The sequence below is a fragment of the Centruroides vittatus genome, unplaced genomic scaffold (assembly GCF_030686945.1).
Source record: "Centruroides vittatus isolate TY-2023 unplaced genomic scaffold, ASM3068694v2 contig_717, whole genome shotgun sequence".
Lineage (NCBI taxonomy): Eukaryota > Metazoa > Arthropoda > Arachnida > Scorpiones > Buthidae > Centruroides > Centruroides vittatus.
Genome location: NW_027122456.1, coordinates 4,201,200 through 4,224,038, shown reverse-complemented (window position 1 = coordinate 4,224,038; position 22,839 = coordinate 4,201,200). Strand labels below are relative to the sequence as shown.

Below are 22,839 nucleotides of genomic sequence, written 5' to 3'. Positions count from 1 at the left end.
AGTTCCGACGACTATGTCGTTAAGCGAATTGGTCGATAAGCGTGGAGCTTGCGCCGGGAATATAGGATTGTTGTAAAATTATAAAACTATAAAAATTATGCAACAAACTTAACAAACTTAGCCTGTATAACCAAATATATTCATAAAAAGACATGTGTGACGGGCGAAAGGACGAAGGTGTTCAATCAAAACTTTTTCGAATTTTTTTTCCTCCACCATTTTTATCACAAGATCAGTTGGAAACCCATAAAAAATTATTTCCCACGAACTTGCTTCCTCGTTGAGGATGACCCATCCTTGGGACGTATGCCACCAGGAACTTTTCGAAGAAATTTACGTATTGGACACCCGACCCTCATGGAAAAAACCCGAGTGAAAAAATAAAACGAACGAACGATGACGAATCCGGCAGTCGTCGTTTAGTTATCGGGACAATAATCCGGACTCTTCCCGCCATCTTCCGAACCAAGACCCTTGTGGATTTATACCAAGACCATAGTGCGGATTATCTTGTGAACTGTTCCTTCAAATCGTGATTTTCCGTGGATCGTATCATTGCAAGGATACCCGACGCCGGCTCCAAGACTCTCTAAGGTATTTATCAACTCGCGAATCGTTTGTAAACTCTCTCTCTCCGCGTATCTAAAAATACATCCGTATTAGCGATGCGTCTTATTGTACTTTTGTTATACTCCCTTATTAAAATTAGCCTTGTTATTTAGCCGGTGTCTTGAGTGACTCACTTCCTCGGTTCTCTTACCTCCACCTCTACCGCGAACGAACCCGCTCACGCGCGACCGCTCGCGCGACGAAAAACCCTCTGCGTCGCGATTTCCGAGTCTCGACCGACTCGGTGGTGTCACATCCTGACGAGGGGTCAAAGAGACCCGGCCCTCCGGCCACACATGCATATGTACTGTACATATTATCATTTGTTTATTTGGTTATCTGGAGCTGTGGAGGGTCCAGGTAAGGGAGATGACGACGATGAAACTTCTATTTCGTCGTCGTCGTCATCTCTCTTACCTTCAGGGGAGGAAGTCCTGGATGTAACAGTCGAAAAGAAACTCGTGTGGTTTGCTTTGTAATCCTTTTTCTTGATAAATTTCTCTATAGCACTTTAAAAGTTCACTCATCCCACGTTCAACTTTATCAACGTTCAGTATTTGGATCCATAGCATCAAGTTTCAATAAAGCCGCATTAATTTTGGAGAACACACCAGCTAACCCATGTACTGTACCGTGAACTTCTTTTTCATTTCTTCAGTTCTTTCCTCTTCTTTCTCTTCCAAATGTTGCATCGCTTCTAACTCTATTAAATACTCATTTGTTAGCTCTCCATCGGCATAATCAACTAATTGAGCAATGTCTTTCACTTCAACATCTAAATTAATTGCATTGGCAAGGCCCGCAATTATTTGAATTACATCAGTTTGTTCAAGATTGTCAAACGAATCGATATTGTTCACGAAACTTTTTATGCATTTTTTCCATATATCTTGCATACACTTATCTGTCATTTCGTCCCAAGCTGGTTTAATGTTTTTAATGCAATCTAAAATACTGTACGATTTTCAAAAATCACAAAGGGTTACTACATTATTTTCTGTTGCTGCTACAGCTTGGGAAAAAGTCATGTGCAAATAAAATGCTTTGAACGTAGCTACAGCGCCCTGATCCATTGGCTGTAGGACAGCGGTTGTGTTTTTAGGAAGATACACTACCTTTACGTCAGGATGTAGATCATCAAGATGCTGGGTGGCCTGGAGCATTGTGAAGCAGGAGAATAATTTTAAAAGAAACTCCCATTTTCAAACAATAATGCTGGACTGAGGGTATGAAGCAGTTCAAAAACCAATCTTCAAATAAAGGTTGAGTCATCAATGCCTTTTTATTTGCACGATAGTAAACGGGCAGGCTGTTTTACTAACGTTCTTTAATGCACGTGGATTTTCGGAGCGATAGATCAGGAAAGTCTTTAACTTGAACCCAGCGGCATTCCCTCCCAACAACAACGTGATTCTGTCTTTAAAAGCCTTGAAACCGGGCATTGCCTTAGCTTCTTTGTGCATATACAGACATTTTTTTCCCACCGAAGCCCGGTTTCATCCACATTGAATATCTGTTCCGGGCAGTAGCTGTCTTTTTTAATTCTTCCATCCAATTCGTCAACAAATCTTTTTGCTGCTTCTACATCCGCGCTTGCCACCTCACCGCTGATTCTCCAATTATGCAGGTTGAATCTGCGCCTAAGCCGTTGAAACCATCCATGGCTTACTGTAAATGTTTCTGTCAGTTTTTCGCCTTCACGTGCCTTCAAAGTCTCAGAGATACTGCGTGCCTTAGCTTGAATTATTAAAAGGTTTATCGGCATATTATTTTGCATCTGGTTGTTAAACCAGATCGCCAATAATTTCTCTATCTCGTGAATAAGACCTTTTTGCTGCCTAGTTATTATGGCTTTAAATCTTGTCGATGATTTCACCGCCTCTTTCATTCTAACTTTATCCTTTAAAATCGTTGAAATTTTAAGTCACATGCTAGTTCTTTAACCGTTTTACCAGCTTCGTAGTCTTGTATGATTTTTATTTTCATTTCAAGGTCGATAGCTTTCCTTCGTTTCTTAACAATTTCTTCAGATGATGCCATACTTTTTCTTTTCGTCGACATCTGTATTATTTTGGGATTACAAACTTCCATAAAATTAATCGATTCTAGACTAATTTGACTCGAACATTTCCAAAACACGTATAATTTTTTTGAGAATATTCCATATAAAATATGCTATATACAAAAAATTGTAGAAATACTTACCGAATGTGCACCGTTCGAAGATGCCATTGCTTAAGCTTGTACGGATACGATACGATGTTTATAACCACGCTATACAGATACACTTAGGCCAGGAACACACATGCGTAAAATTGTGTGGCAGAAAACTGAATCAGAAATCAGCTTTCAGTTCAGTTTCTGTTTTACGCTTTTATGCCAGAACACACATACGTAAAAATTCTGGCAGAATAGGAAACATCACTGCCACTAACAGTGCTAATTTTATTAATTTTTTCCTCTCATATATCTATCCCTTTATACCTTCCACTTTTTCTCCGCTTCCTCTGATATAATATAGAAAATTTAAATTAATACACTTGTATTCCGAATTCAAATAAAGAACGTGTGATCTAAAATACTAGGCCTAATATCGATTTACAAGACCTACCTGTTGTTTGAAATTTTGCACTTACAGCCATCCATAAACGTTGTTTAAATACAGTGTCTTTATGCATGATACTGATGTGGTCGAACGGATTCGATAAAAGCCTGTATTTCATTTATTTTTTGTTTTTTCGAGACCGTCACAATTGTAGGGTTAACCCTCGTTGCCGCCATTGTTAGAATAAAAAGCACGTGTCTACTTTGACGTCACAGAAAAGACTTCTCTTTATTGGAGGAATTTTGGCGTAAAAATTTTACGGCGTAAAAAGTAGAGACACGCTCTACTCTATTTTCAGTTCTGTTCTATTTTATACTAGATTTTACGCTGAATTTTACGCATGTGTGTTCCTGGCCTTACAGCTACGGATACGGTTACGTTACAGAGTTTATAACTCGACCCTTACTATCCCCAAATTGTATTTACGTACAGTACATTTATTTCAAACTCATACAATAGGCATTTGCAGTGCAGCATTGCAGGCCATTTTCATTTTCTGCAACTATGAGTAGAACAAAGTATTTGAACGTTTGGAGATGCGTTTTCCAAATGTGTTTTACGTTGTTTTGGCGTTTCTTTCTTTAGTTGGTCTGATATATCTAATCGTGCTCTGTCTTCACTCTTGTTCCCACGTGTAGGACGGCAAATATCAGTAATGTGTTGTAGCGCCATCTGTTATCAGATTATATTTACAAATTTTAATTATTCGCTAAGTTTTTGCTAATTGTTAAAAATGTTTGCAAAGTATTAAAAAATCCACTTTCGTTGGCAATACACGTTTATACACAATACATAATAGTTTCAACTAGATCGGAAATTGGGAAGTAGATGAATTGCAACTTTTTAGCTGGACAGACGGACAAACAGGAAGACAGGCAGACAGGCAGACGGACAGAGTAAGTGAATAAAAAGCTTTAACACTCTTTACTCTACATTTTCCGTATTTGAATCTAAGAACAAGTTAGCTTTTTTGTTTAGTATTTCTTTCGGGTTTAAGAATACGAAACCTGGAATAATTACAGTAATAATATCAGGACTATTTTAGAACTGTGTTTCCTATGATATGTTTTAACGTATATTGTTTGGTTGTTTCGACGTTCCGTTTACGAATATAGCGTGAAATGTGAAACGTCTTGTGCGAATGACCATATTATGGCCATATCTAATATCTCACGTTGCTTATTAACATCACTTAACTTATTTGATTTTGGCAGAAGCACAAACCCAACACGATAATAACTACAACAAAAATATTGATTGATATCTCTATGGGTTACTCGATTTACTTTTACCCAGATTTGTACAGTCAAATCTAAATAAGAATGGATCGAGTAACTCATAAAGATGTCAATGAATTCTACTACATACGAAACAAACAACAAAAACAATGGTCCAAAATGAATCCATTTAATGAATTTATTCTTAATATGGCCACGAAGATTTTCCTATTAGGAACATAAGGTTTGTTACGTGGTAATCCCTCAAAATTTTAGTCCTACGTTTTTACTAAAGCTTAATTACTAAGCTATTATGCTAGAACGTGAAGTATTAGAGCTGTAATCCTACTCATCCTGACTTTAAAAATAAAAAAACAAATTATGAGTATATTAAGAACTAAAAAAAATGCTTAAGGTGGTATTATTAATTCCATTTACCATATCAGAAAAAAATGTGTAACGATATAATCTGTGAAGAATTCTACGAAGAATATAATAGACCAGTAATAGACTAACAGCAAAATTCCTCCAATACAAAACATCTGGAGTATCAACTTCATAACATCTGGATATTATCATATCTTATTTACTTATTTACTTTATATAATGATCCTATATATATATATTATTTTTATTTTCGTTTTCTTGTTTATATATATAAACAAGAAAACGAAAATAATATAATAAATTAAATATTAAAAACATAACAAAAAGGCCAAAATAATAAACAGAAGTCCAATTTAAAGCAAGTTAAAATAATAGAAGATAACTGGATCCTTTTACAAAATTAAATATAAAGTATAGAATATAGTGACTTTCCAAAGCATGACTTTTCTATAAAATATCTGACTGTTATTATAAGTTGATAAGCTTTCCAATTTGTATTATAGAACATAATTAATGAGCATTAAATGTTTATAAAATCAGCGTATAACAAACTAGTCAAGTGCAAGTATATGTAGAAAAGGATTTTCTGTCGAAATAAATTAAATAATCTTCCCATAGAAAAATACTTATATAAAAGATAAAACGAGCTATAATGCAATTTGTAATTTTAGATAAGCGGAAAAAATAGTTCAGCAACATTAAATTTTATATTATTTTCTTATAGATATAATAAGTAAAAGATGGAATAGATACACAACACTCGAGCAGAAATGATAAAATTAAAAAGACCACTGACTATAAATTACTATAATAATAAATAAAACAAAGTTCGTCACATCATACTGTTTTTTATATGTAAATTTGTATTATATAATTAAGATAATTTGGTGATTAAATTATTATTTAAATAAATTTCAAGGCGATGAAGTGTTTTTATTAGGTATTATATTATTATTAATTATTAAATTAACAATTTATTTTATATTTTAAAAAATTTTTTTAAAACTAAAACTGTAATACCATATAGCAAATTATGCAATTTAAGAATATATACTGTAATTCTTACTAAGAAAACTTTACTTAAATTTAACTTACGCGACTAGAATTTTAATAATGTAGTCTGTTTCTACTTAAAATTAAAATTCTAATTTTATATATTTAAATTTAATTTGGCTTTTGAGTTATTATTTTTAATACTGGATAGAAATACACTGAAAAGCTTCCGTTATCTAAATTTCAAATCATTAAAATGAATGAAGGAGTTGATTGATGCCACAGTTAAGTGTCTCATATTAAAAATAAGACTGTCTGTTTTATAAGGAAACAGGTGCCAAATGCTCTTTAAATTTGTTTTCCAGTAACCCACTCATTCTAAATCACAGTATTCAGGTGTTCTAAATTAAATTCAAATTTATTCACTGTAAATGTGGCATATTATTTATTCAATTTGACTTTATGTTAATAAAAAATGTTAGAATTATTTTATACGTTTAAAAGACCAACCATATAAAATTTTTGTACAGAAATTTATACACGGAACATTTTGTACTAATGGAAATGTTACAATACCATTGTTTTTATATTATCATAGGTAACAATAACGATTTAACGTGTTAAATAAATTTATAAAGTTTGAAAACGAAGCCAATTTTTTGGAATAATTTATTGTTTAGATTAGGATTACGATCGTTTTATGTTTAAAACTACTACAATAGACTCCCGACAACTCGAAGTGAAAGGACGGAGAAAACCTTTCGAGTTATGGAAATTATTATTATCTTAATGCTATCATAAATATTAAAATGGAAACGATATAATTAGACTTAAATATATATTTCGTTATTTTTCAGATACGTATGTGTATAAAAACAAAATATTGACACCATTAGTGAGAAAAATCTGTTACACGAGTTTTTCGTCGACGATTGATTGCTTCTTACTTAACAATGTTTTCAGTGTGGTCGGCCGCGTTGAAAGTATTTTATTTGATGAATGATGACGTTTCTAGAAAGCATCTTAAAATCTCGACAGCTTTTCTGGCTTTCCTACATTTAAGGAAAGCAGATTATTTGACCGTGACAAGATTTATTTTTCCCTCTCTACATCGCATGTTTGTTGCGCTTGGTTCTTTACTTCAGCAATGATGTCGTCATCAGATAAGTATCCGCAGACATTCGTTGACAAAATCTTTGAATGTCATTTTCTCATCACTCATCGACGTAATGAGATCGGTCCAATCTTCTTCGATGCAGTCAATGGATTCTAGTGGAAATTCCAATCTATTCTAAACATCCATAAATTGTTGATCGAAACTTGCTTTTGTAAAGCAATTTGCCATGGTGCTTCGTAAAACTTCATTTTTAAGCTTTGTTACTCGCTCGCATTGCATCTAACAGGTTCACTCCAAACTCATATTCATGCTAAATAACACGCAAAATCTTTTGTGCGATAAGCTTTTTGTATCGTATAGTTTTGAATGCTTCTCTAATCTAAAGGTTGCAATCTGGAAGTTTTATTTGTCGATAAAAATTGAATTGTTATACCTTTTAGATGGCTAACTGCAGTTGTCGACAAAAAAGCATAATTTTTCTGCTTTTGGTAATCATGCGAATGCTAACATTTTCAGCCGATATTATTCATGCTATCTTACCTGGTGCATATTGTATACTTAATGTCTTACCATAGTAAAAACATTGAGAATTTAAAGATTTTTCAATTAATACGATGGCAGTTTTTCATCACGTTCTCTCCCAATAGAAGAATTACACGTTCATTGCTTTTTTTACGTTTATGACATAAATCATCTTTGAATACCGTTGTTTTTTACGGCAAATGTTTAAAAAGTAAGTCCATTTTGTCTGCGTTGAAAACAAAATTCGGATTATTAATAGTTCTGTGTAGTTTTTCGTAAACTATTCAATCATTATTTATGCAAATCTCTTCTTTCATTTCCGCACTTTCACCACAGATTTTAATAGAAAATATTTCATGCGCTACTTAAATTTATGCAGCCAGCCAGTGCTTGCTTTAAAGCTGATATCCGAATTGCTTAGCTTTTTCTTTAAAAATTTTTGCATCGATATGAATATTCTTATCTCTACATTGTACGGACCACTTTATCACGCACTTTTCAGCATTTGGATATTGACATTTATGCTTCGTTTTCTGTTTTATCTGGCTATGTTGTTTATTGAAGATTTCCGAAGTCTTCTTCTTGTTTTTCAAATATGTAAAGAAGTCCTACCTAATTTATGTAATTATTGCAAAAATCATGATAAAATTTGGAACTAAAATATCTAAATTTAAAGCACTTCATCAATATTTCGTTGTTGATAATCAAATACATGTGTCAAAAAGTCTCTATTCTAATTTACATTTATTAATGATTTTACATTTAGAATACCGTGAATAACTCATTAGAATTATGTATAAAACATTTACAAATATTACGCCAGATAGGTTGAGTCAAAGAATTTCGAAATCAATTTTAATAGTAAATTTGCAAGATTACTTTTCTTCGTATATTAGAGATAGAATACTTATTTAAATAAAATTGTTTTTTTTTTATATTTAACTTATGCTTTATTTACTTAGTTAAAAAGTGAACTACTAAAATATTTAGGAAATTTCCAAAAAGGTTTTGTTTTATAGATTACCGGAAATAATTTCATTTATAAAAATAAAGTATTCGTGTTGAATGTTTTATATAGTATTTGCCCGATTTATATAAAATTTTCTAACTTTTTTGCTGTTTATTATCGTATAAAAGATAAGTTGCTTTACAAATCTACTCTATTATTTCAATTTTTCTTCGGGCTTTTAATTGGAATTTCATAATATTTTTTTTTTCAATTAAACTCACTTATAACACATTACTTAGAATAACTTATTTAAATGTACTGATAATATTGATAAATTTACTTAAAATTTTTAAAGTAAATTCATCTAACTAAATTATTAAAGCAATTTTCAATTCCCATTTTAATAAGTTTTCGTATCTAGCATAGATTCCCCTGAAAAGATGCGTTAAGGATCATCCAAAAATTACGTAACGCTATTTTTATACTTTTCAACAACCATCCCACCCCTCTAACGCTCCTTAACGCTATCGCACTTATTGTCAGCTCGTAATTTTAAGGGTGGATATGAGCCGTTCACAGGCTCATATCCACCCTTAAAATTACGTAACGCATATCCTTGATCAATCCGCTTAATTGTACTAAGGAATATTATCCAACACGGGGTACTAAACGTTACATTATTTTATTAATTACATATATAACCTACGAAACACGTAGGATTCGCTACACAATGCTTTAGAAGTAAAAATGAATCATTTTCTTCCTCGAGGATTGTGATTCTAGCATTGTGTATCATCTTTGTAAACATTTCCACCCTCTCATAATATAACGTAACGATAGTTTCAATAATTAATCGATACGATTGTCTTAAAATCCTAATTATAGGCTAATATAAAAAAGAAACATTTTGTTAATTTAATTTAGATTCAAGATTTTTACATTAATTTTTAAAATATTATAGTTAATTGATAAAATATCGATTTATATTATGCGTGTAAATATAAAAAGAAGAAATCTGTATTCTGTTAGATAAAATCGCGATATTTCAACAACATAAGAAACTTTAAATAAATTAGGCATAAGGAAATCTTGCAACATCTCAAGAAACTGATTAAAATACCCAGAAAAGTTAGATTATGTCGTAAAACCTGACTTCTCGGTATTTTTTGTGAGTATGTTGAGTTGGAGCTTCATGTTTATTCTCTTATCATGGCTAATTTCATGGTATATCTAGATCGTTCTAGAGGAAATATTGAATTCAATTTGTCACGTGAATACCTTAACTAAGTAATACATAATTAATTTGCGAATAACTTAACAGAATTGACAATAAGCTAGTGGTAATACAGAAAACATAATCGATATTAAATTTTGTAAGCATGCTGTAGATTTCTAGGATTTGTTAACAGAAAATAATTTATTAGATTTGTAATTGTTCATTTCATTTACAGTAGATTTTCATAGAATAGACACCAAAGACGAGAAACTGGTTGTTTTTATTCAATACAAGGAAAAAGAAACTGTTCTTATTTATACTGTATCATTAAATTTTAGTTGTTAACTTTGTTTTTCCTCGTACAAAGAATTTAAACTAATACTCAATAGGGATTGCAAATTTACCGTCCTTTTTATTACCGTAAACGGTAGATTTTTAACACGTTATCAATTTACCGATAAATTATCGCTAATTTTTAAATGTTGACTCCAAATCCGAAAATTAGCGCGCACTAGTTATTATTTAGTTGCCGATTCACCGATAAATCGACAACTAAACAATCACTAGTATAGTATGTGCAATTGAATTTCGTTTATTTTATTTTGAGAATGAGTTTCGTTACCTGAAAATACAATATGCTGCAATTTTTAGTTTCTGTGATTATTTCGCGAGCTCCCACGTTCAAATAAATGTATATTCATTTTGTCAATTAATTAAAATTGCTATTGCGGTCTAGGCGTTACGAGGAAAAAAACAAATTTCCAAACTGTCCAGCATAGTGTTGTAATATGCTACTTTAAAAATTGTAAAGTAATAATTTAAAAGAAAAATGACTTCAATTCCGGCCCATAGCACACATTAATCAGGCTCTCAAATACAGTTGACACATTGTTTATAAATAATAGAAGTAGTCTTAGTGACAGAATATTCAAAATATTTGTGGTCTGCTTAACCTTAGGAATGCAGGATTAATGCAACACAACACACGGGAAAGTGTTTCCCGGGTCTTTCTAGCCCCTATTTAGTTGTTATCTCGTCGATTGTATGACAAATTATGCAGTAGTATATTTTGACTGTGACAATTTTATCGTCTATCCTAAGACTGGGAAAATCTTTTATACTAGTAATTACTTTAATTCCAATTACAAGGACAATAAAATAATGATAAAACGTAAGCTATCTAACAAGTAAAATCACACTAAAAATATATCACTTGTATTCCTTGTATAGGCCTATTACTTGTACAATACTGTGCGTCACCAGTATTTTTGTGCCTGTTTGTGCGAAATTTTGAAGTGTACTCTTCTATATCTAACAATTTAACAAAAACTGTAATATTAAGACAGTATGTCTCAAACTTTGGGACACGAGACACTTTCTAGGTAGCGTAAAGAGATAATTAACTTCATTGTTTATTTTTTACTCTGCATCTACTCGAGATTCTATTCGCTAGTATCAATACAATATAGCACTAAAAACATTCAAAACTATTAATGTTTCCTTCATTAACATTATTTCATTCTAAGTTATTGTAGTTATGGTTACAATGTAGTTGCTACGTCATAAAAATTTGAGTTCTTTTAGAGGTAAACATACTATCTTTGTGCGTTATTTTACTTCTGTTTCAAATATAATTGTGTGCTCTACCAAAAAAAGTATACGAAAATCTTAATTTCATTTGAATGAAATAACCTATATCCTAAGAGGTATAGGTCGGTATGCTTTTATGAAAAATGTAGGGGACGCAGGAATTTTTTCTGTAGGAGAAAGAGGGCATCCTTTAAAAAGTTCGAGAACCACTGCATTAAAAACGTTAGGAGAAAAGTGTCGGCACCCACATCACAAGCAACAATTGTAACTATTGTTAGTCAGACACCACATTTCTATTTTAGTTATCGAAACTAAGCTACGCGTTTTTCATTATTCGTGTAAATGGCATTAATCCTTCAGATCTTTAGATGGTCTATAAAAATCACATAGACCAATTAAATTTAAATTCCAAAAAAAATAGAGTTTAACTATCTTTGATCTTCAGTATTTAAGAAAGGAAAAACCCCTGTATTTTTATTTTTTTCTTTAGTTATTTTGGCACAAAGCCAAGAATTTACGAGTTGAGATAATCTAAGAAAACGAAGCTTAAAGTTAATTTTCCGCTACTGAAACGAGAGACTTTTTCTTATCCACGGCCATCGTTTTTTTCCTATTTGTCAGATTTTCCTGATTTCTTGTCAAAACATTTAAGAAAGTGGAAAAATGTATTGTTTTCTAAAATCACGACTATCTCTCTGTTATGAAACAATTTCATAGATAGAAACATATTTTTTCCTTTGACATAAAAACCACGATAGAAGTGAAGAATACCACTTTCAATAAAGGAGTAGGCTTTACAGAAAGGCTGTCTACTGCAAAGTACAAAAAGAGCACGACTTCGGTTGTTGACCCGCATTATTTGTACCGATTTAAACATTTTCTGGGACACGTGACTCGTAAACATTTGGAAAGTCTCCGCTTTTTTTTCCCTCGTTGCCAGTCACGTAACTTGATAAAAGCTAGTTTATTTGTTAAATGACTAAAAATAATAGAAAAGAAATTACAAATGGACAATTCAACAGAAATCGAACAATAAATTTGTTGGAATTTCCTCGTGAATTTAAAAAATAAATAAAGAAAGAAAGAAAATAAAATTTGCATCAATAGATTTCTTAAAATTCAATAGAATGTCAATCTGATAAATTTTTAGCATTTGTTATATCTTGAGCAGGTTTTTAATAGATTAATATCTACTAGAATTCTGTAGCAGATATATCAGCTATAACACAGATATAGATATATATTCTATATCAATATATATAGATTTTACAAATAAAACAACCGTTTAATTAAGATATTACAATAAATCTCGTATAAAACGTTATTTTAATTTTTATTTATTTATTTTTAGGGTGTTTTCGAGAATGTTTTTCGTGTCCTCTATATCGCACCATAAACCTAAATGAACTATCAATGTAGGAATCTTTTATTAAAATATTTTGGCAGTTCCGAAAAATATACATTTCGTGCTTTTTTCCCATCATATTAAATTTTGCAATCTGTTTTTAGAAAAATTTTTCGTACATTTTATTTTTAAAAGTTATTAAATTAATATGTTTGATGGGTTTAATGATTACTTAAACATTAAATTATATATTTGAAATTCCTTATATTAAAATTTTTAAATTTAACAATGACAAGTATATGCTATAAATATATTTTTGTGTTATCTTTTTAGCCACAATCTGGAAGAAAAATTGCAAGTGCGAAAAAAAGTTCCTGCAATATTAAACCTTATGTCATTCAGATTTCACACCTTTCAGTGTAGATGCAGTGATACTGTTAAAATATGCGACAGTTTTGAAGTTTGTTCAAAACTTCGTTCAAACGAAAATAAATAAATAAATAAAAAAAGCACTAGTGAATAAGCAGCTTCCATGGCATTTATACGTTTATAGTAAAGTGTAAAATGATACAAACGTGTACAGAACGAATGGTGCCGTACTTTTGCTTGATTTTTAAAAGAATTTTTGAAACAATTTTATTCGATAATAGCATAATTATAATTAAAAATACTTATAAGATAATTTTTAATATGACACTGCCTTTGTTAATAAAAATATTACTTCACAGAAAAAATTCGATAAAATAACATTTTATTCTAAACAAAGAAATAGAGCAAAAGCGAGAAATAAAGTGCGTTATAATTTAACCAAAGAATGAAATTATAACGCAAGAAATTAACCTCTCGTTTTTCTCAACTAAGCGATAAATACCCTTTGAAATATTCAAAACTTATCTTTTAAGTGTTAAATATTTGCTGGGATTTGTAACAAATAATCTTAATAAGTTTTGTATAATACTTTCGCTCAATGGAATCAATTGAGTTAATTTATTTATTCTCTTAATTTGCATCAGTCAATACTCGACTATTGCTTTTTATTTTTAAAATATAAAATTATTTACTACTTTTTACCGATTTCCTTTAGAATGAAACTTTTTATATTATGACATTCCTGTCTCTTTTAAAGATAAACATTCTATATTAAGAATGATAGAATGTTAGAAATTTAATAAAATATAATCCTTTTTAAATTTTACGTAAATTTAACTTGCATGTAATTCTAAATTTTTAGAATAATTTAGAGTTTATTAATTTGTCCCGTTTAGAATAAGATAAATATACAAATGATTAAGTTGTCAAAATTATTTATAGACCTATATCGTTCATAATATACAGTAATAATAATTATTATTTTAAGTTGTAGCATTATATATATATATTTCATAAGTACAATTAAATTAAATTATTATATTATTCAACATAATAATAATTATAATGTACTCAAATTAATAATCGGTCTTTAATATATATATATTTATTTATTCTTTGTGGGCACTAAGATGGCTTTTTCATTCATACCATAAGCGTTTGTCAGGTCCGTAATGTGACCAACATATCCGGATAGACCACCAGCGAAAAATTCCTGGGTTATATTGATAATTAGTTCATTCATTTTATATTTATAAATGCCAATATATTAAATAATTACAATGATCTATTTCGTGTATTTTAGAATAAATAGAGGAAATAAATTATTAAAATATATCAACTTATTTTTCTTTTATTATTATTCTTATTTCATAATAATTCTAGAATTTTATGAAAATCTAGAAGTTTTTCTATTAATTAAACAAACGGCTTCGGAAATATACTTGTATAATTTTACCAAAGATTACTGTGAATTTCGAAACACTTATATCTATAGCAATATTATTTCATCATACTCATTAATACGATTGGATTGCGTGAACCTCAAGACTTTTTAAGAAAGTAATTGCTGCGCTCTTCATTTTCTTTTCGGAAAATTTCTTTATTGTTAATAGCATAGCATAACTCTATAAACCTGAAGTTTTCTAGTCGAAACAACCTACTACATTTGCCAAAAATTACGTCATAGTCGTGTCCTGGATCTACAGTAACAATGTTCCTTCCAAGGATGCTTTTCTGTCTATTCACAGGCTATAAACTTACGCATAAAAACAATGCCAAAGTCTTACTTCTACTATCAATCTGTTTACATGCGTAATTAAATACAAGAAATATCATTATAAGCGAATAACGACCGAAAGGTTTTTTCCTGATTTTTATCTACATAAAACGTTTCTCTGCATATGAAAAAATAAAACCGCTAATTAAATAGTTGAATGATTACTTATTATGTATTTTAAAATAAATAAATCTTTAATTAAAATAGTGCATATGTTAAATTAATACGATTTAATTGGCAGGTTGTTACTTATTTATAAACGGTATTTTTGAATATAGTAGACCTATACATTTATAATTTTCTGACTTTTATAAATAAGCAATAATAATAACACATGTAAATAATTTACAGACTGAACTATACAGACCAATTAAACTATTCTAAATTTATACAATGATAACAAATGTAATTGAAGGATAAATGTAGCCTAAATTTCATTTTCAAATTCGATCTCATATAGATAAACTGATTGTTAAACTTATTTTATATACTAACTGTATTTAAATTTTTTATTTTTATTTGTTATTAATAAAGAATTTATTATAGATTAAGTCTTTAAATAAATTATATAAAAGTTTATAAAAACGAAACACGTAGGAAATAATTATTAATCAAGATAAATTTAGCTTGGTATAATTAAATTATTTTAAAATTATGTTAAATGATTTACATTTATTTAAATGCTTTGTCAACTTGCCTTTTCGTACTGTATTATACAGGTCTAATCGAGAAAATCTTTTCGATTATCGAGCTTCAACGATAAATTCATGAAAATGACTTTATCAGAATTACGTCTTTATTAAAATGAATAAGTTGTGCGAACAACATTAAATCGTTAAGTACAAAAGTTTTATATCCTGCACTTAATATTATAGATATAAATTTACTATTTTCTATAAATTTATGTAATGTACAGTCATGTATGAAGTGTATGTCATGACAAACACAATACGTAATGATTACATTTTGTTATCATTCGTCAATTCTAGCAGTGCCACAACATTTCAAAAATTAAGTCAACATAAAGTTTTGTACTTTTATAAGGAACAAGAGCTTTGTAGCAATGTATATGTCATTTAAGAAACCATTCAAGTGCTTACTTTGCAATAATGTTCGCCAAAATACCTTTAGCTTAAAAGTGTTTTGCTTGATGTCATTGTGAATAATATAGTTATTCTATCTAACTGTTGCTATTTGCTTCCAGATCTTATTCAATTAATCAAGGTCTTGTTAACTTCATTGAGTAGGGTATTATCACGCTAAGATGTTTATATAAGAGGATTAGAAGAACGCATATAAATGGTTAACAACAAATAACACAAACATAACTATTTCATATGTTATAACAGAACATACTATCTTTTGTTACCGTGCTACTGAGAGATCTAATTGTAATTTGTAATTGAAGATTAATAATCCAATTAGTCAAATGAAGCTACACGATTATTTGTAGCTACAGAGCGAGATTTTTCTACAAAAAGTCTTCAGAATGCTGTTTTAATTCGCATAAATCTCTCTAAGGCCTGTAAAATATACAGCTACTTTACTTGAGTTCCGATAGGTTGAAGCTTCTAATGGGTTGCTATCTTAATATATCTGTTAAACGATATTTTCAGCGTGCATTATAAATTCTGTAGGCCTATCTAAGCAGTTTGATTGAAAAATCAGGAATGAAATAATCTGCATTAATTTGTATATATTATAATGTAATTTACATATTATTAAATATACATATTCAATTTTGTTCATTTTGTTGTGAATACTTGAAAAATTCAATAAAATTTATATATATTTTCCTTACTTTATGGAAGCAATGCACTGTATTATAAACTCAAAATTTGAATTAAAATAACTAAGAAATATAACAAAATTGGAATTAAAAACGATGATACTACAAATAAAGAATTCACTATTATCGTTGAATCGAGAAAAGGCAATAATTATTCCTTAAGAAGACAATGCTTCTTCGTGGAAACAAACATTAAATACAAGTTAACGATCAAAGTCAAATTCATATTTCGAATTAGCACGAATCATAAACATTTAATTTAGTGGTGAAAAAAGCTATAATTTGCTACGAATTAAAGATATAGTATAATCTCTGAATAGCGGACACCGTCGGGATCGAGAAGCTTGTCCGCTATTTAGAGGTGTCCGCTATTCGGAGTGTCCGTTAATGGAGATTTCACTGTATTAATAAAATTACGAAAAGTAATTATATTAATTACTTTTCGTAATTTCAATATCCTAGGATATTACAGGTAATAGTTATAAAATCCTAATCATTTTAGAGGTCAGTGAAAGGTTGAAAGGCGATCGATGAGCAAATTAAATACATATTGTAGTGTATTGTACTGTATAGTACAATACACTACAATATTACTATATATACCGTATGTATATACGGTATATAATATTTTAATATTGTTTAATTTTTTAGTAAATACAATCACAAAAATTCTTGATAATATTTTCACATCATTTTCAAAACTTTTCAAATATGAAAAATATAAAAATAATGTAAGTTTTGTTTTCATCGAATATTTTAAAGTTTTGTTTGAGCTAATTGATTAAAAAATGATTATTAATATATTAAATATAAGAGCTGAAGCATGGAAGGCAACGGGGAAGCACCATGCATCTCTATTTCCGCAAGATTTGATGAACAGAAGATTCAGAAATAATCCGTTTAGCAGAGGAATGGATAGGACCCCTGTGCAGTTGGCTACGAGGAAGAGGTGCAGCAGATCTGTACTGGAATTACAGGAAGTACACAGGTTAAACTCGAGAAATGCTTCAAATGACGCTTTACGATCAAAGTCATTAGGAACTCTTGGAGTGGATACAAAAATTCCACACAGCTATGCAAACCTTAAGAAATGCATTAACATTGGTACCAGGAATGTTAGATCTTTATATCAAACAGGAAAGATGGCAAGTGTAATGCAGGAAATGAAAAGACTGAAGATCTCAATCTTAGAGATCTCTGAAACAAGATGGGCTGGAAAAGAAGATATTACCACTGATGAAGAAATAAGATTCATCTACTCAAGAGGAACGGAAGAGTTGGGGTGATGCTGGAAAAGAAGATGGCTAAATTGGTTGGCTGATATTGGCAAGTATCTGATAGGACTGTAGCACTGAGGATAGATAATAAACCAAGGAGCCTTTTCTTAATCTAGACATACATGACAACAAATGACCATTCAGATGAGGAGAAGGAGGAAGTTTGTAAACAAATAAAAAAAAAAGTGTGAATGAATAATAAATAATGAATATAATGCATTTGTGTAAAAAAAAAAAAATAGTGAATATTAGTCAACTGAAGAGTTAATTCATGATTAACTTATTCATCATGATTCACTCAATTCCGATTGATATTTGTGTATAAATATCAATCGGATTTGAATATTAAAACGTTTCTCAGCTTATTTCAAAAGTTTAAAGCATGCTAATCTTTACATTAAAAGATTACTATTTATATTATTATTAAAAGTATTCCTCTAGCTTTGTCTTAAATATGATAAGATATACTTTATTCACTGTAATAAAACAAGTATTAACATATAAAATAATTCAATCCATTTTATATTTCAGTTTGTCTATAATGGCAATTAAAAGAGCTAAAGTTTCTTTCAATATTTCCAAACTGTCTAAACATATACATTTTTAACAAATGAATAAATAATTCTAGATGCAAGCAAACAGATTTTTAGAATTTTAAGTTTGCTTCATTAATTCAAGTGTGTTCTTTTCTTTTTTGTAATTTGAAAGAGAATATAGGAACTCTTACAAACTTCATGCTTTTGTTATCAGTGTAACCTATTTCCTTTAAATTTCAAAAATTTGCAAATGAAACTACTCTTAATAGTCATTGATTTACGCTCAATACAATGCAGCTTAATCTGTATAAAATTTTACATTGTTTTAACTTTTCATTATGTTCTATTATGCATATAATGAGGCAATGCTTATTGTGCATTATGATTGACTGTGTGTTGAAATATAAAATAACCTCTCGAATACCTGTTGATTTATTTTTAGTTGTAGAGGAATAACTCTTTAAAAGATGACATATGATATTCCCCATTTTCTAATATATTAAAATTTTACGATGGCATAAACCATCGTAAAAACTTTTAATTGGACATATTTAGGTTAAGATGATAAATATAAACATATTATACTTTTTCATACAGTTATTTAAAGGTTCATTTACTTTCACATACAGTATAAACGATAACATTTAAACCATAATCTTCTAAAAGACAGAACATTTTATTATAAGTTAGTAAGTTAGTTACTACTTAAACCAAAGTAATCTGTGTATCTATCAATCAAGGACAAACAGGGGGGGGGGCAAAAGGAGAAAATTGCCCTGAGCCCGAGGAAATAGGTACTGTACTTCTATTCAATATCGATAAATAAGAACACGCGGGAGGCGTATATAATTAATTATATTTATTAAATTATTATAAATATAAAATATATCTAAAATAAATATAGAAAGGATGTTTCTATTAACAAAATATCCATCATTTCATCTTAGTTCTAAGATTTATCGTATCTATTTTATAAGCCTATTCAATGTTTCTTTCTCTCTTTTTTGTCATTTTTTCAAAACTATTTTATATAAAAGAAATAGAGTAATTGTATAATAAAACTATACAATTTTTAGATAATTTTTATGCCGGTATTGTACTGTACAGTTAGTAACAAGATGTTTATTACTACTATAATTTCAGCCGTATTTTCAAAATAAAGCGACGTCGTCAATTTTCTTAATTTAGAATTTAGAATTTTATGAATTTACATTTAAACTAAAAATACTCGTATACTCAACCATTGCAAAGCCAAGAGTGATCCCACTTGGTTAAAGAATGGAAAAATATTTAAATTACGTAAGACTACGGAATTCTTGTTGGCTTTTACGTAAGAAGAGCATGATACTGAAGTAACACAGTTAGACAAGCTGACATTGAAATATATTCTGTATAAGATCCTATACAATTATAAACATACTCTCTTGACTACGACGGATTTAGTTAATTTTCGTTCGTTATTACACGATTTCTATGTTCATAAATTTTTCCAATATCTATTTAATTTCTTCTAAATTGATAAAATATTGAAATAGAAATATATGCTGTACAAAAAGAAAAGTTAACGAGAACAAATTATGAAAAAATATGGCCAATATTTTTGATCAGAACATAATATATACGTTGACAGTTTGACAAATAAAGTTAATCACCCACCATAAGAATTACATTAGAATATAAGTTTGTTGAAAATAAATATTTAGACGTACACAGTACAAATATTTATCGTAATGTATGCATTTTAATGATGTAACTTAATACCTTTTTATTATCAACAAAAACAATTGTCAAACTATTCTCTTCCGTTTTAGATTGATTGCTAGAACTTCTTTACTTTTAGTTTATCACTCCTATTTTTTCCGTAACCAATTCATTGTTCACGTATAAATAATACATTCGAAAATTAAGTAACGCACATTTTAAATAAATCGAAAACTAACTTTGAGTATTTCTTTTAAATTCGTGTCGTTTAAATGCATTACATTACATTGTCTATTATGTTTTAGTCGATTCACTACAGAACTAATTGTCTCAAAGACGATGTTTCGTTCCTTTGTCAACAAAATGCACGCGCCCGTTTTTCGATCGACTTCCGGCTTGCAGGTTTCCGCTCAATCTGATCATTTTAATGCGAAACAAAAGGCTTACCTGTACGTAATCTCTTCTCCAAATTCCATGTCTTCTTCTTCTGGACTTCTGCGGAAAAAAAAGATTTCTATCGGTGCTCTTCTACGTCGTTTCTCGGAGACGGAGGAAAGGAGCGTCCGCGCGAGCCGCTCCGACAATCGCTACCACGACCGACTTATCCTCCGCCTCGGTCGGGAAGTCAAGTGAGCTATTGATAGACCGGCTTGGCACGACGTTTGTTTGTTTTGACTAAATCCCGACGGATTCTCTCTAGTCCGAAAACGTCGACCTCTCGACCGCTCTTTCCTCTTACCCCTTCTTTTCTGAAAAAGTCAGCATCCACTCACCTGGTTCTCTCCACCTCTTCTTCCTCTTCTTCTTCCTCTTCTTCTGCCTGTAGAAAATAACCAACAAAACACGATAGGCCTATATCGACTACATTGTTGTTTCCGAGAATACCTCGTCCTATAGCTTACCTCTTCATTCCTGGGAGGCGAGACAGCGTATCTGCGAGGTCTTCTCCAAGGAACATCCTTTTCGGGAGATTCCTCTTTGGCCGCGGGCCGCTGCAAAGATTCAAAATCAATCCGGTCTCATTTCCGTTCTAGAAGTCTCACCCGAAGTTAGTCCTTGCGATGCTGATAGAATTTCAATACTTCTGACAGTATCGCAATAGATCACTTCTTGGCAACTGAAGGAAAAATGATAACAAAGAGAAACTTACCTGGTCGCCGGGCCGTCGGACTTCCTCTACTTCGGGCCGGTTTCTGTCAACTGGAAAAATAACGCGATTAGATAATTGAGGTCGATGCCCATTGGTTGTTTTTGGCGCTTGCGCATTGAAACTTCATTCTGGGCGAATTCGTAACAATGGCGAAAGCGCGATAACGGATGACTTTTTGGTTCCAGTTCTAATTCTTTTATCACTTACCTTTGAGCGGTTGGGAATCAACCAGAGGTGCGAATTTCACTTTTACTACTTCTTTTATAGGTGGCGGAGGGCGTGACCCGACGGTAATCTTTTCTGCTGAAACGGAACGATTGACGGAAGTCTTACGCATAGGGGGAGATCTGGCTGTCCTCTCAAGAATCTCTTTGATCTCTGGACGCTCCTTCAGCATCTAGCGAAACGACATTCGTCTATTTACTACGTCATCACACTCAATACGGTTATGAGTTTCTAAAAATCGGAATTCGTTCAACTTACCGATTCTTGCATCTTTCTGAGTTCTTCCAGTAGCTTAACCATGTCGGCGTCGGCTACATCGAAACACGTTTGACCCTGCGAAAAGAAAAGCATTCAACGAATTTCGAAAGAAAGTATATTCTTTCGTACTTACCACGTTGTTTTGAATGCTCATGTTTGCCAGATTCTCGGCCAGCATCCGGCAAGCAATCCTCTGGCCCCAATAGGCAGCAGCGTGAAGAGGAGTCCATCCGTCATAGTCTTGAGCATTTAAGTCAGCTCCCGAATGAATTAACAAACTGTAACCAGACAAAGACAAAAATGTCATTACTCCTAACATTTAAATCTCTACAAGAAGAAAATAGCTCACGTTAGCACTTCTCCGTATCCTTTGGCGGCGGCTACATGTAACGCAGTAGCCCCCGTTCGAGAATGGATATTATCTTCAATCTTCTTGTTTCTAAACCAATTCCTGGCATCTCGTAACATAGTTTTCTCTTCCAGAGTCCTGACACTATCGCAGTCGATCTCTGGGAAAGAAAGAAACAAAAATTCAAATAACTGTCGAGTACGTACTTAGTGAGCAGCGACGTACCCTACCTAGTTTGTCCATCTCTTTTTGTAGCAACTCCTCTACTGTTTCATTTTCTGCCAGGTCTATGGGTAATTCTCCATCATTATTCATAGCCACTGGATTGGCGCCTTTCTGGAGCAAATATCTGAAAGAAAAAGACAGCATCTTCCATTTTTTCTTTTCTTTTTTTTTTGTTTCGACAAAATTTCTAGTTTATGGAATAAGCTTACACCAAAATGTAGAAGTCATTCTTTTAACTTTCCCAAAATAACACTATTTACTAACTTTATTTTTCGATATATTCAAAACAACTTTAATTATAATGACATAAAAAATTATCGAATAACGACGAATGTAAAAGGGATTCGTGTGATTTGCAATATCTACAAATTATTTTGATACACGTATTTAAACTAAATATAATTAGGCCTATGCCAGATTTGTTTAACGAGCGGATCGAGTTAGTAAAATTTTAGTTAACTAGTTGCAAAGAGGTTAAGTTCTATTAACAAGCAGAAATTTTATTAAACTAATGATAATTTCACGTTAATGCTAGGGTTACACAGAGTTCTACGTACTGTACAGTACGCTATATACCCTGTGTTGGCTATAAGACCAAAAAATGACTTCCTTTGTTGATAATGCTACTGGCCA

At 31.0% G+C, this 22,839-nt stretch overlaps 1 protein-coding gene across 3 annotated transcripts in view; it reads right to left on the bottom strand.

Annotated features, from left to right (window-relative positions):
• Positions 1 to 22,839, bottom strand: part of LOC136980710 (protein phosphatase 1 regulatory subunit 12B-like) — a 65,518-nt gene that overhangs the window by 26,135 nt on the left and 16,544 nt on the right. Inside the window, exons 3-11 of one of the 3 annotated variants that reach the window (XM_067276900.1) lie at positions 22,212 to 22,330; positions 21,982 to 22,141; positions 21,766 to 21,910; positions 21,633 to 21,707; positions 21,357 to 21,546; positions 21,150 to 21,199; positions 20,902 to 20,991; positions 20,773 to 20,819; positions 20,447 to 20,491 (exon numbers count right to left, since the gene is read on the bottom strand). In XM_067276900.1, the coding sequence (XP_067133001.1) occupies positions 20,447 to 20,491; positions 20,773 to 20,819; positions 20,902 to 20,991; positions 21,150 to 21,199; positions 21,357 to 21,546; positions 21,633 to 21,707; positions 21,766 to 21,910; positions 21,982 to 22,141; positions 22,212 to 22,330 (921 nt within the window). Of the gene's footprint in view, positions 1 to 20,446; positions 20,495 to 20,772; positions 20,820 to 20,901; positions 20,992 to 21,149; positions 21,200 to 21,356; positions 21,547 to 21,632; positions 21,708 to 21,765; positions 21,911 to 21,981; positions 22,142 to 22,211; positions 22,331 to 22,839 lie in introns of all 3 variants that reach the window. The other 2 variants (XM_067276899.1, XM_067276901.1) reach the window with 2 other exon arrangements.